We start from the raw sequence: 14,558 nt of genomic DNA, 5'->3' as shown, positions 1-14,558 counted from the left end.
ATTTTGAGCATTATTATATCATCTCTAGCCCATTGGTTTAGTTTCAAATGATTTGATTTTTAAAAAAAAACACAAAGTATAAGAGGCATAAATTTAGATTAAAAATAAGCCATTGGTTCATGGAAATGAAAGCATACTGCACTCCAGCATGATTACTGGTAAGTATATTTATAATATTCTATGTCTGTTAAGTAGAATTATGGTGTTTGTTCAAGGTATTCTAAAATTATCAAGAGATTTTGAGAAAGCTATACATTTTTCCTGTTGAATTCAACAAACTAAAACATGTTTCAACATCTTTTTTTAAATTAAAAAAAAAGGTAAAATATAGTTGATTTTCTATGTTGTGTTAGTTTCATATTTCAACATCCTTACCTTTAAGGAACTTAAATGCATTAGTTCACGTGCTGTAAAATTAATATGTAAAGGATAAAAATATGAAAAGAACTAGGAAGTGCAAAGAATTGTGAAAAGGAAATTGATGTCATATCACCTTACATAATCACAGCATTAGCAGTTCAGATTCCCTAGAAAAAGAGTCCCCATATAATGTAACAGATTAAAATTACTAAAATTTGATATCTCAAAGAACGATTCATGCTAATACAAAATTGATCAGTAGCAGATGTCAGCATATTATTTGTGATTATTTCGTGGATTCTTTCAATTGCTTAGTTGCCAAACATTTGTTTCATTATTTAAGTAAAACAAATTAAAAGTTTAAAAGAAATCACCAGTGAAAAATTTTCCAGGTGTTGCTTCTGTAAATGGCATCTTTTTTTCTACAGTATAATTTAAATAGCATGTGAGTGTGCACTTAGTAAAGATATTACCCTTACAGGTCTGACTGACATTGTTCAAAATCATTCTCATTTATAATTATGCATGTTATTTGAGTTCAAAAGGTTTTGTTTTTTTTTTTAAGTATCTTTTTGGCTTTTTCTTGTATTTCCTTAATCATCCTGTAAAAAGGTCTATGTTTTCATTCTTTTCTCTTTAAATCCAGTTGCATTCAAAGGGGCTTTGAAATCAGCTTAATGAGCATGTATGACTCTCTCCTTACACATCTCACGAAAAAAATTGACAAGATTTTCAGAGTATAGGCTCATAAACTATTGTAATAAAGTTTATTCTATCATTGGAGAAGGGAATGGCAACCCACTCCACTACTCTTTCCTGGAAAATTCCATGGATGGAGGAGCCTGGTAGGTTCCAGTCCATGGGATCGCAAAGAGTTTGACACGACTGAGCAACTTCACTTTATTTGATCATAATTTTTAATGTCTATGTTTATAACTCCACTTTGACCATATAGTCTAGCTGCCTTGGAGGTAGGGGTATAACACAAACAATGCAAATGTTATTCATATTTAAAAATTTCCATTCTTACTAAGGTAGTATTAAAAGCCATTAGAGGAATGTAAAAGTTACATCTTGCACAGAATTATTTCCCTGATTTATTTTACAAAAAAGTTATGAACTATTATTAGGAAATGTATAGTAATTTTTAAATGAAATTAAATGAAAAATTATATAACCTGGGCAGATAAGCTGCTACTCTTAAGCATATAAAGTATCATGAGTCACCAATGAATCATAAACTTTTTAAATTGATTGTGATTTTTATTTTGTTTAAAAATCTCTTAGAAAATATAAAAGAAACTAGATTACAGAAACATTGAACTACCGTGCTAAATAATTTTTATATCATAATTATATGATGATGTGTAATTGTGTCTGCCCACAGGAATGTGTAAATACCCCTTAAAATTTTAAGGACATAATACAGGTTATTTCACTACTGATTCAAGTAATATACAAAGCTGTTTAGCTCAAAGCCTCAAATATATTTGAACAGTGGGAAATGAAATACACATTTTATTAAATTTGTATGTATGCTTTATTTCTCTAGCATTTTCCCATATTCTTGAAATATGTAGGGATTGAAGTGTAACTTAATTTCTAAATTTAGAATAAAGAACTAGGAATTAATGCTGAAAAGTAGAACATATATTTATAGATAGTGAAATAACTTTTTAAAAGAAAATTACTAGTATTCTTTAGAAAAGGGGTAATCTTCAATCTAAAATTGTCAAGGAAGAATTAAAAATAATTTAAATAAACAAAAGGAATTCCATGTCCTTTTAGAAAACTATCTTGATGAAAGTATATCTTAAATATACTCATGTTAACTCATACTTTAATATTGAAGTAATGTTTAAGTAAAACGTTAAATAATTTTGTTTTCCATGGAAAATTACTTAAGCCTGTTTAAAGGTCATCCATTGTTTCTAAAAAAAAATCTCATTCCATAGTAAGTTCTAACTTTACAACTGCATGTCTGATGATCTCTTTTATATTTGAACAAGCTTATTCAGTTCCTAACTGTGTCAGACAAGGGGCCATTTCTGCATTATCATTTCAGTATGACTCAGGATGTGTTTTTCTTTTTTTCATTTAATTATGAAATGTCTCATTTTTTATGAGAGGAAAAAGATCAGACCCAGCCCATGTTTCAGGTATTCCCTTGGGTTTTTTTTTTTTTTTTTTTTTTTTAATATAATTTCGTCACCAAAGAAGGCAAACCCTGTGGGGGCAGTGTTCAAAACAGCCTTATCAGAGGGCATGCAGGGCAGATGCAATATTTAAGGGATTGGTTGGCTTTTTAAGTCATGCTCTTATGCTGTTGAATGCTCCAGCTGATACATAGAAGATATACACAGTGCAGCATATGCAAGTGTTTAAATTGCAGTTCTATAAGTCTTTGCCCCAAAGCATTCCAACCCAGAGTTGAAAGAATGCTTTTGATTTGCCTCTGTGATACAGACACGTCTCATAGGAAACAAGATGTCTGTCACTGAACATTTTTGTCACTGTGACAACCCTGCCTTCCCGTGCTCCCTTGTTTATTGCTGACTGTGCTCTTGTTTCCCTTCAAGGTCTGGCGCACCTGATGATGGGCGACCAAGGTATGGGCTCTGTTCCTTTTCCACTCTGCTTTCAGTGTTTTCTTGTTCTCTAGCTGCTTTCAAACCATTGCTGCAAAGGATGGGCAAATGCTTGCAAGTTATCTGGCTGCAAATAAAATGCATACCTTTGTTCACATTTTTTCATGTGTTTTTCTCCCCTTTATTTGTTGGTTTGGTATTGGTTTGCTCCTTTGACTTTTATTTTCCTTCATTCTTGCACTATGTCTGCAAATAAATGAGACATAAGAACTTGTAATTGAAAGTTTCCATACATTTATCAGCATATGCAGCTAAAGGTAGTTATAGTAAAGAAAATCAGAGAACCATTAATATATGAAAGAAGATACTTGGTTTAATGTACTGCACCAAAAAGAGTCCATTTTTCACCCATGCATGGCAGTTTGGGAACATATGCAGACATCTTTGGCTTCTGGCTTCTTGAATGCTGAGTATAGTGTTCTACAAAATCAATACTTTTTCTACCTACAGGCATTGTGTATCTCTCCTTTTGTGTAGTCTTTTAAAGTGAGCATGGGCTTTCTAATTTCCTTGCACGTATTGCCTTAAAAAAAGGCAGATTTCTCAACATGTATTGATTATATCTCCATTTGTTTTCAAACTCTTATTTATACCTTCTTGTATATTTAATTTTCAAAGAGTAGTACATTTACATATATTCATAATTCTTATTGTTGTTTCTCTCCTCTTTATTCTCTTTGTATGGAAACCCTTTCTTCATGGAACCATTTCATCAAATCCATAGGTAAAAGTAAAGGTATTACATTATTTTATTTCTTCTTAATATCATCTATATGAATAACAGTGTGTCTAAGTTATGCAAATATATTTAGACCTTTTGGCATTAGTAATGGGCACTGGGAGGTAGGTGTGAGTGGTAATGAATATTTTATGAATTGAAGGTAAGAAAAATCCATCAAAATGTTTCCCTCTGTATTTTCTTGCTCTTTAGAGTGGTTTTTTTTTTTTTTTTTTGCATGTCAGCAGCTTATATAATTAGCATATTTAAAGATTAGTTACAGGTTTCAGTGTCAGTTTTTGCAGTATCATTTAATGGTAGTTAAATAATGAGTGTAGCCACCAGAAACATATCATCCTCAAATATTTAATTCTGGAGTACACCTGCACCAGCTATTCTGCCTAAGAATGTAAGTCAAAGCATGTGCGGCATTGAAATGGAACTGCTGCAGGCTCATCAGGCTGTGGTCTTCTAGATGTTATATAAACACATTGACTCCATGGTAACTCTAAAAGGTAGTGTCATAAAAGAAACAAAGGCTCAAGACAAAGGCTCAAAGACAAGCCTGCTCTTTCTTTTGTGCGTACTAACTTTGTTTTAAGAACATTGTCAACTAGGTATACATTTCTGCATCCCTTGGTAAGTCAGGCATGTGTATTCTTTGACAGTATTGGTGCCAAATTTAAAAGCATGCTTAGTTTGCCATTTAGAACCATCCACATTGTGTTTAATGTTTTCATTAAAAGAAAATAGATGATATGCAGCTGTGGTAAATATAAATATGTCTCATAGCCTTTAACCATTTTTAACTGTGTATTAATGAATGTGTCCTTGGTATCTAGTTTTGTTTTATTTTGGCTGTTTTAAACACAAGCATGTGTTTCTTTGAATTTTCTGAATCTCTCTTTTGTTCTGAATCTTAATCAGGGGAATTGGTACCAAAGCTCACAGTTCTCTCCCTTTACATTAGTGTCATCTAGCAGGGTAGCTTTTCTGTTTAAAAAAGGCCCTGAATATGAGTGTAGAAATAAGTAAGAGAGGATATCAAAGTTTTAAATGTGTAACATAGACCTTTAGAAACAAATGTTGTTTGAGTATTCTGAGCCAATAAAAAGAGAACATATGTTATTGCAGTTTGTATTTTGGTCAGCCATTTCGAATAATATAATTTAACCTTATTTTACACTTTCAGAAACTGTGAAAATGACAACATATATCAATTCTTTTAGAAATTTTGTGTACGATTTGGGATACTTTTTAAAATTCTTTCTTTTTTTTTTTTTTTTTGAGGCCAAACTACTGTTCCTTCCATTTCTGAAGTCGGCGTTTTCCCCCAAGTTCCTTAGTATAGGAATCAGGCTGACATAGAGGAAAATGTATTTATATTTTGTTTTACTAGCTGAGTGAAGTAAATGTATATGTGTTTGTATATGTGCATGCATATATTTGTATGAATGCATGTGTATACACAACTTTCTAAATATACATACACATATATATCAATTATGTTGTGAAAAAGTAACTCTTAAAAATAATACTCTAATTATATAACCATTTAGCTCTACATATGGAATAATTCATGTTTATGCTTACCTGATATTCATTTTGGTGTAATTAATGTTGAGTGTCACTTTATTCAGTTTTATTATGTCAGTCTTAAAAGTTTTCTATTGGCATGTGTGAAAATATTTTTGCTTTACCAGTTTTCATCAAATTTTATTTCTCAGTCAGCACAAAACTATACAGGACAGAAATTTGGTATTTACTTTACATTATTTTTCTGTTAATAGGGCTAGGATGCTTCTTGGTGTTAAATGGGAAATGAAGACTTTGAGATGGACTTGGGTATTTAAAACAGTGATCACCTTTACATGTTGGTTAAGCTATATATATATGCATATGCATATATATATATATATATATATATAAATGAGAAACATGATTTGTAAGTCTGCATTAGTTGCAAATTAATTCAACAAATCTGCATTCTAGAACAAAAAATCCAATCTTGACTGTGATGAATCATAAATGAATGTCAATAAAATAGGGAATGAAAACATGGAAACAAATGGAAGTGCAGGGAGAGTGGTAAATAGTATGATCAGTGATGGGCATTCAGAAAAGATAAAGATAGTATGAATCAGGGTCTCCTTTAGGAGGCTATCCTTGCCTTGTACCACCTGTTGGAGGAGTCAAAAATGTCTAGAAACTTTACAGTGTAGCCTTTTGTATCATGTTAAATCCTAGTTGTGCATAAAATGTGTTAAATCTACCCTAATCTTACATAACAGATTTGCATTGAAAATTCATGCTTCTCAAATCTTCCCATCAAATTTTAATCCTGAAACATTTTTTGGACCCTACATTTCTCTTTAGGTGTAGTGAATTCAGGTGCTCTGGAATAATCATTTGTGAATTAAAATCTTCCTTTATTGAATCCAGAAGCAAAACTGGGTTCAAGAATATTATTGCTATCGTTTTGGTATATTTTATATGGATTCTTAGGTATTTTCCGAACTTTTAAATGTCCAGTGACAGACAATTGTATTTCATTTTGTACATTTTAAAAAGGAACATTTCTTCTGATAACCTCCTTCATCCTCCTCCCCAGGCTTCTCTCTAGAGGTAAGCACTGGTATCACTTTGTTATATATCCTTACACAGTTGGTATGCATCCTTCCAAACTCTGTAATTATTTCTTCAGGGTTTGAAAATTGCAGAATTCCTTATCATATTGTATGACAAAAGCAGATAAGTCAGCTGGAGACGTGTTAGGGCTCATTGCTTTGCTGGCAGAATCAAAATGAATGAAATAAAAACTTTTTCACTCTTTTTGTAGACCATCTTGACTCATATTTTCACTTGCTCATTCTGTTTCACATTTTAGAGTTGATTATTTTGATTGGTTTTCATGTTTTCTAAATGATTACAGTTAGGAATAACCTTTATTTTCTTTGGGATAACTACGAGAGATAATATTCAGGGCCAACCAAACTCCCATTGGTTGTGGTTAGATAGATTCAAGCAGTCTTTGTGACACTGTGTTTGCTTTCTTTCTAGGTTTGAAATTTGCCTCTATTGTTAGGACTATTGACAATATTAACTTTATTTGAGAATCTAGATTTCTCTATTTGTCTGGGAAGGCAGTTTTTTGCTTGTTTTCTTCTATATATGTTTAAACTGGTCACTTCATTCTAACAATTGATTATATTTTACTCTAATGTTTGAGAAAAATGAATGACCATTTAAATCAGAAAATGTCAAATAAAGTTATACTGCAAATCCAGCCGTCATTGACTGGTTAAATAGCTGAGAAGCATAGGTTAATAATTGTCCATTAAATGATGATCAAAAGCATATATTTTACATCATAACAATTATTATAACTGTATATATTTATGTGAATGATTATATATTTAATGTCAACTTTTCCTAGTAGAATGTAAGCTCCATGAGAGCAGGAAGCTTGACTTTCTTTTTGACCATTGTATTTCCAGACTGTCTTTCTTACTGTATCTTGAACTTGCCATTCTCATGATTTAAGTATGTGTGTGTTGGGGGTGTATTGGAAAAGGTAGATATAGAGGAGGAGATGGAGGGTTTGTGGTGGGCATAGTAGAGGGTGGAAAAGTAAAAGGAAACTTGTAAAAATAACTAGAAAAAATTGTAGCAATAGATTATATTGAATGCTATCTCTACACTTCTTTTGTTTCCGATCATATCCTTTTTCAAAGCTACAGTATTTCTTTCTAATAAAATATCATTCTGGTATCACTTTAATATGTCTTAGCTGATGAACAGCAATGGTCCTGTAAGGAAGTAAAAAGTCTGTGTGTTTTTGTGTTTGTAGGTTTTCAAAAATTTTAATGTGATTCACTGTCACAGTGGCAAATAATAAAGCTGTATTTTCTAACTTTCACTATTCGTGTGATAGCAACACAGGACATTTCCTGAAATTCACATATAGTGTTTAACTAACTAATTAGTTTCCATGAGTTCTGAGTTCTTTTTTTTTTAACCTGTATCAATTGTGATGTACCATAAGACCTGTGTTTAAATTGGGTTTCAATTGGGTTAGCATTGCAAACTTTCAAACAAGCCAGAATTTGTCGTATCTGTGATATGTCTTAATGTGATATGAGCATATTTGCTATTCCTTTCATTTGTAAATCCTGCACTGTATTTGCAAAATAAGTTTCCATTTGACTCTTTCAAATGTTTATTGTTTGATTATCTGTGTTTCTCATGTTACTAGAAAGCCAAGGTATTACAACTATCAAGCATGTAACTACACATTTTAAAAGTTCCTAAATTTCATTGTTAGTGAAAATGAAGATCTTAAAATCGAATAACTGTAAAGAAAATACAGATTTTTCTCATAACCAATTCTGTTAATATCTATATATAGTTAGTTCCAGTCACCTAATTGATAAGCAGTATCAAAGATTATGTATTTAAAATTTTATCTGTAATGTCAAGCCACAATTAATATTCTATCTATTCTTGAAATAGACTTGATATTATTAATACTTAGAGAAAATAACATATTTAGTAGTATTATACATCTTCTTCTGTTTCCATAATTTTTGTTTCAACTATCATCTTTGTTTGTGACTAATTTGTCTGTGAAGTGCAGTTTCCAGTCACCAACGTCATGATGCCTGTTTGTTTTGTAACTCGGAAATACATTTTACTGTGATATCTGATATAGAACTAATTTAGTTTTGAAAATATCATATCTCTCTTCTTTTGTATGGCTTCTGAAGTCATGTCTCCTCATTTAGCTTCAAAATATCAACTATTCTTCATTGCTCAGAAGCATTTTTGAGTGTTGACAGAATCTTAACTGTATTGAAATGCTTACATGTGGTTCATTTGCAACCGAGGCATAATTTATTTCTGTTTATCTATTGTGACTTCTATTGTCGCAGTATTAGAAGCTCCTCAGCCACAGAACATGGAAAGACCAGAATTTCGCTTCATGAAATAAGATATTAAATGTCTACTTCACTAATGTAATATACTTAGAAGGCTACATGACTGTTTAAAATTTGGTATTTATTTTGTAGTCTTCTTTAGCCTACCTGCCTGTCAGTTCTGAGCACAATGAAGAAGAGCTACTGGAAGAGTAAATATTTCTGTATTACCTCTTGCTGCAATTTAATGGTTTTTATCATTATGTTTTTAGTAAGAAAAGACCCAGCACCTTTTTTGTATCTTCACTCTTGGTTCTGTGATGAGAAGTTTCCCATTTACATACACAATTATGATATTAAGGATTTTGTTAAGCTTGTAGTGGATTAATTAATCCTTATTGAACAGCACAGAAAGGATTCTTCACAGTTTAAAGAATGAGGTAGTATAAATATAACTTTAGATTCTTTACTGAAATAGATCATAAATAGCAAAAAAATTATTTTATATCATATTGAATATTAAAAGGATCGTTTCTTTTCCAAAATAATGATTTCATCTTATTTATCCATGTTGAAATGTATTTTTGTTAATCTGAAGTGAAGTGAAAGTCTCTCAGTCATGTCTGACTCTTTGTGACCCCGTGGACTTAGTCCAGGGAATTCTCCAGGCCAGAATACTGGAGTGGGTAGCCTTTCCCTTCTCCAGGGGATCTTCCTAACCCAGGAATTGAACCCAGGTCTCCCACATTGAGGGTGGATTCTTTACCAGCTGAGCCACAAGGGAACCCAAGAATACTGGAATGGGTAGCCTATCCATTCTCCAACGGATCTTCCCACCCAGGAATAGAACCGGGGTCTCCTGCATTGCAGGTGGATTCTTTACCAACTGAGCTATGAAGGAAGCCTAAATTAATGTAGGTTTAAAAAATCAAAATCTTTAGGCTGGTAAGAAGATATTTCTTAACTTGTCTTGGCCAGTGGTTTTAAAGAATACTGTAAATTACCCAGGATACTCATTAGCTCATATACTAAAGGGACTTGAATCTTCAACTAGAATCAGAACTTTGTAGCAGAAAACAACTTTTCAGATAATCTTTACAAATTGTTGACACTATTTTATTTGTAACATATAATAGGAGACATTGCTTATTGTGATAGGCAAAACACTGTGGAAATTTTGGCTAAAATAACTGATACAGACTTATCAACTCTAAGAAGACCTTAAGACTTTGCTCCACTTAAACACTAATAATCATGAAACAGGATTCTATCTTCTTATTTGAAAAATAAAGTTAGAGATAGTATGAAGGAAACTCATCATAAAGTTTTATATAAGATGCTATTGTTGATTTGGGAGAATGGCATTGAAACATGTGTAATATCATATAAGAAACGAATCGCCAGTCCAGGTTCAATGCAGGATACAGGATGCCTGGGGCTGGTGCACAGGGATGACCCAGAGGGATGGTACAGGGAGGGAGGTGGGAGGGGGGTTCAGGATTGGGAACACGTGTACACCCGTGGCGGATTCATGTTGATGTATGGCAAACCAATACAATATTGTAAAGTAATTAACCTCCAATTAAAATAAATAAATTTAAATTAAAAAAAAACAAAAAGGAAAAAAAAAAGATGCTATTGTTTCTCATTTTGAAAATTTCATTTTAGGGGAGTAAAACTCTATCTTATAACAAAGGACCAGTGTAGTGTGATACGTAAGTACCACAGTCATAAGACCTGTTCAAATCCTGCATTTGCTTTTTACTGACCCGGGGCAAATAATTCAGCCTCACATGTCTAAATCTTAGGATCTGTATTATTAGCTAATAAAAATACTCCATTCTCCAGTATGCTGTTTCATGACAAAATGCAAAAGTAAGTAAAAGATGGTTTCTATCAATGGTGATGCTAAAACATACTGTACACACTTAGATTAAGTGAATCTGAAAACTAATCTGTAATATGCCCAGGATTTTAAGATGTTATTAGTCTCAAAATCTGCCTATCCTATAAATACCCTATTTTTCATGATTCTATGATTAAGTTATAAATAACTAGACATCCGTGTCCTGATGGCTCATACTACAGAGAATAGTGGCACAATTAAGCATGAAAGATTAATTCTACTCAACCATATTTAGATATCCCTATTTCTCTTTTACATTTTTCACATTTCTCTCACATATAATGATGAAGTTGAAATAGATTGTCTTCCCTTTGAACAAAACTAGGAATTCTAGTTTCTTTATATGCTGTTCTTTAAATGCAAATTAATGAGCTGAAGGAGGCAGAAAGAAATATTTTCTTGTGGACTGGAAGTACCTCCTAGAGAAAAATTTTTTATGAATTAATGTTTAGCCTCATTAATGACTTAACAGAGTGATATATGATTTGAGTTTATACTACTTAGTCACCTGAAGACCAAATTTTCAAAGACAAGCTAATTAGGGCTTTCTCTTCTTTGATAGGTATCTTTGAGGGAAAAATAACATAATTACCTTGAGATACTTAAATAATTGCCTATACCCTCACATCTTTCAAGATTTTGCTCAAATGGCACCTGAGTCTCAAGAGACTTGTTTTGACAATCAAATTTAATACTATGATTTGCCCCTTTCCTGAACTCTCTTACTCTAGTCAGTTTATCTCCCATAACAATTATCTTTTAACACGCTTTAAAATTTTAGCGTTTATTTTGCTTACTGTTTATCGTCTGGTTTACTTCAGCAAGAATATAAGACCGCAGAGATCTCTGCCCTTCTATATCTCTAGAGCCCCAGAACAGGGACTGGCACAAGTATGTATTCAATAATATATGTTTAATGACTGGCTGACTGATTATAAACAAGTTTATGGAATTTCTTTAAGATTTTATTTTGGATCCTTTTTTTTCTTTCCCATAATACCTTTACTTTCAAATTTATTTTTTCCTTTTTGCTTCAAGATAAATATTATAATAAAGGAAAAAGAAGATCAGTAAAACCAGGATTTTTCTCCTTTTGAGAAGGACTCAGACGACCCATTGGATCATCTTTGTTCTCTGCCCAATGTATGCAGGTTGAGTCACAGAATTTGGAAGGAATTTGAAAACCTCTCCATTAATCACTAATGATCAAGTCTTTAAAATTCCTCTAGTAATCAGGGATTATTAAAGGAATATTAAATGAATGTTTCAAGAAAGGGCTAAAAATTCATCTTTGTATATCTCTGTGTATATCAGTAAGAGGAAGAGGCTCCTAGAAGTTTAGCTTCTAAGTGGCATGAATCATTGTGACTTTCAGTAATTACCTTTTGGCAGTTTGTGACAGAAGTGTCAAAGAATGAAATGGGTCCCCTTGTACTTTCCATTCATGTGACTTATCTAGTGCTTCTAATATTGAAAGATTCATTTTTCTCAGGCCCTCAAACAGCTATGTACACCCAAAGGGCCTTTGACTTTTTCCCAACCTGTGGATAAATGATCATATGTTCAACTAGATGATTTATCAAGTGGTCTAGATCTGCAGCCACCTGTCCTAAATTGTGGAGCCTTGAAGAATTGCAGTGGTAGGAAATCTCTGAATGAAAAATCAACAAGAAAACTGCAGTGCTGAAGGCCGCATTTTCCTTAAAATGAGTGCCTTACTATGTGTCCTTTTGTTGAAAATAGAGTTTGGAGTGAAATAGGGGGAGAGAAAAAGCGGGTGGGGAGAGAATTCTCTCTAGAAAGAATGAAAGTAGTTTCATTCAGTCTTAGTCATTATTGCTTTAATCACCAGAGATTTTTCTGTATGTGGGGCTGTGGCTTATGGTATATAGACATAGCTTTTCAGATGGATAATTTAGAGATGTTGGACATTAAGACATAAACACAAGGATAATAATAGTTACCACTTTTCAGAACACATCTTTACACATTCAAGTTATATCCACTTATATAACATGTGTACTCTGCTAAATGCAGTTTTAACTTTTCCTCTTGGCTTGTTTGCCTGTACCTATGATGACATCTGGTCCCATCACTTCATGGGAAATAGATGGGGAAACAGTGGAAACAGTGTCAGACTTTATTTTTTTGGGCTCCAAAATCACTGCAGATGGTGACTGCAGCCATGAAATTAAAAGATGCTTACTCCTTAGAAGGAAAATTATGACCAACCTAGATAGCATATTAAAAAGCAGAGACATTACTTTGCCAACAAAGGTCCATCTTGTCAAGGCTATGGTTTTTCCAGTAGTCATGTATGGATGTGAGAGTTGGACTGTGAAGAAAGCTGAGCACCAAAGAATTGATGCTTTTGAACTGTGGTGTTGGAGAAGACTCTTGAGAGTCCCTTGGACTGCAGGGAGATCCAACCAGTCCATGTTAAAGAAGATCAGCCCTGTATGTTCTTTGGAAGGAATGATGCTAAAGCTGAAATTCCAGTACTTTGGCCACCTCATGCGAAGAGTTGACTCATTAGAAAGGCTCTGATGCTGGGAGGGATTGGGGGCAGGAGGAGAAGGGGACGACAGAGGATGAGATGGCTGGATGGCATCACCGACTCGATGGACATGAGTTTGGGTGAACTCCGGGAGTTGGTGATGGACAGGGAGGCCTGGTGTGCTGCAATTCATGGGGTCGCAAAGAGTTGGAATATGACTGAGTAACTGAACTGAACTGATGATGACATGATAGCTCATTCAGATTTGTAGCAGCTGAGGTAATCTCCAATAATTTTTAATGTAAAAAAAGTGCAGGCATATTATTACCAGAGATATGAAATAAGGATAGTAATTTCTTTCACCCTACAGAATTTTATTTTATTACATAACCCAGATACAGACCAGAAAATTAGGCTATTGAGATAGTAAAATGACTCATGTTATATGAAATTTCTAAGCAATATTTATTTTTTGGCCTGGATTACCTGGTCAACTGACCCAGTTTTCCATTTCATCTTCTGGACTTGGCATTATAAAGTCAGTAGACATTTGGAGAAAATTAAATAACTCCATTCAAGGAAACAATCAAATTTAGATTGGGCTAAAGTGCTGCCAGAGGGATGGAAATCCCTCAATTGGCCAATTGTGATTCAGTTCACAGGGAAATCCTCATTCACAAGCTAACCATAAGTTTCTTGCAGATGGCTGGTGGCAAAATACGCCAGAAATTCCTGCTTAGCTTAGTGAGCAGACATTTTTAATGCTATCCTGACTTAAAAGAATTACATGATGCTTTGTTGTAACTGTCTTTCCAATGATTATTTATTTAAATAAAAGAATGCATTATCTGACCAGCAGTCACAGGGCATAGAATTCAAATTCCTTCCCTGGCAGTGTGGTTGTATTTGCACTGATCCATCTGTACTTGCTGTGTCCAGTGACATTCTTTGTGAGAGGACGGGGTAAAATTAAGAGTCATTCAGTGCAGTGGAAAGAGAGAAGCCAGTTGGCTCAGATGAAAGCCAAAACTTGGACTAATGCAGGTGAGCCACTTTGGGTGCTCATTTGCCCTCTTATTGTAAGGTGTAATGTCGTGACCTCTTAGGCCAAACCACTGAACCTCTATTCTTCAACTACTTCAAATCTGTCATTCCCTAGTTAGAAGAATGCTTAAGGCTGGTCAAGTAGCCTACTTCCCTGTTAGAACATCTGAGCAGTCTTTGAAACACCATTACAAACCTTGACCTTGTTACCATTGTTCTGAGCCAGGGGTTCTCAGGTTGGCTGCCTAGCTCTCCCCCATCTCCCATCCCTACTGCCCAGCCCCAATCATCTGAAGCATATTTTTAAAATATATACATTTTCAAGGAACCTATCTGATAATTTTAATCAGTAGGTCTATGGTAGATTATGATCTTGTACCTTAAAAAGCCCCTTTTCAAGTGTCCAGAAAGCTGCTAAAGCAGAGCCATTATGTGCAATGTTACCAACTCAGCTAAATGGCTTTTGTCC

The 14,558-nt window shown here is 33.6% G+C and overlaps 1 protein-coding gene across 27 annotated transcripts in view; it reads left to right on the top strand.

Moving 5' to 3' along the window:
- Nucleotides 1–14,558, top strand: part of NRXN1 (neurexin 1) — a 1,214,076-nt gene that overhangs the window by 118,591 nt on the left and 1,080,927 nt on the right. For 16 of the 27 annotated variants that reach the window (XM_027555248.1, XM_027555233.1, XM_027555243.1 and 13 more), the window contains exons 4-5: nucleotides 2,940–2,969; nucleotides 3,733–3,744. The exons of 5 other annotated variants lie outside the window; for them this stretch is intronic. In XM_027555248.1, coding sequence (XP_027411049.1) covers nucleotides 2,940–2,969; nucleotides 3,733–3,744 — 42 coding nt within the window. Of the gene's footprint in view, nucleotides 1–2,939; nucleotides 2,970–3,732; nucleotides 3,745–5,016; nucleotides 5,156–14,558 lie in introns of those variants that run through there. 6 more of the 27 variants (XM_027555252.1, XM_027555240.1, XM_027555234.1 and 3 more) reach the window with 2 other exon arrangements.

Source organism: Bos indicus x Bos taurus, chromosome 11 (genome assembly GCF_003369695.1).
Source record: "Bos indicus x Bos taurus breed Angus x Brahman F1 hybrid chromosome 11, Bos_hybrid_MaternalHap_v2.0, whole genome shotgun sequence".
Classification (NCBI taxonomy): Eukaryota; Metazoa; Chordata; class Mammalia; order Artiodactyla; family Bovidae; genus Bos; species Bos indicus x Bos taurus.
Note: the sequence above shows the minus strand (reverse complement) of the source record. Positions and strands in the feature narration are given on the sequence as shown.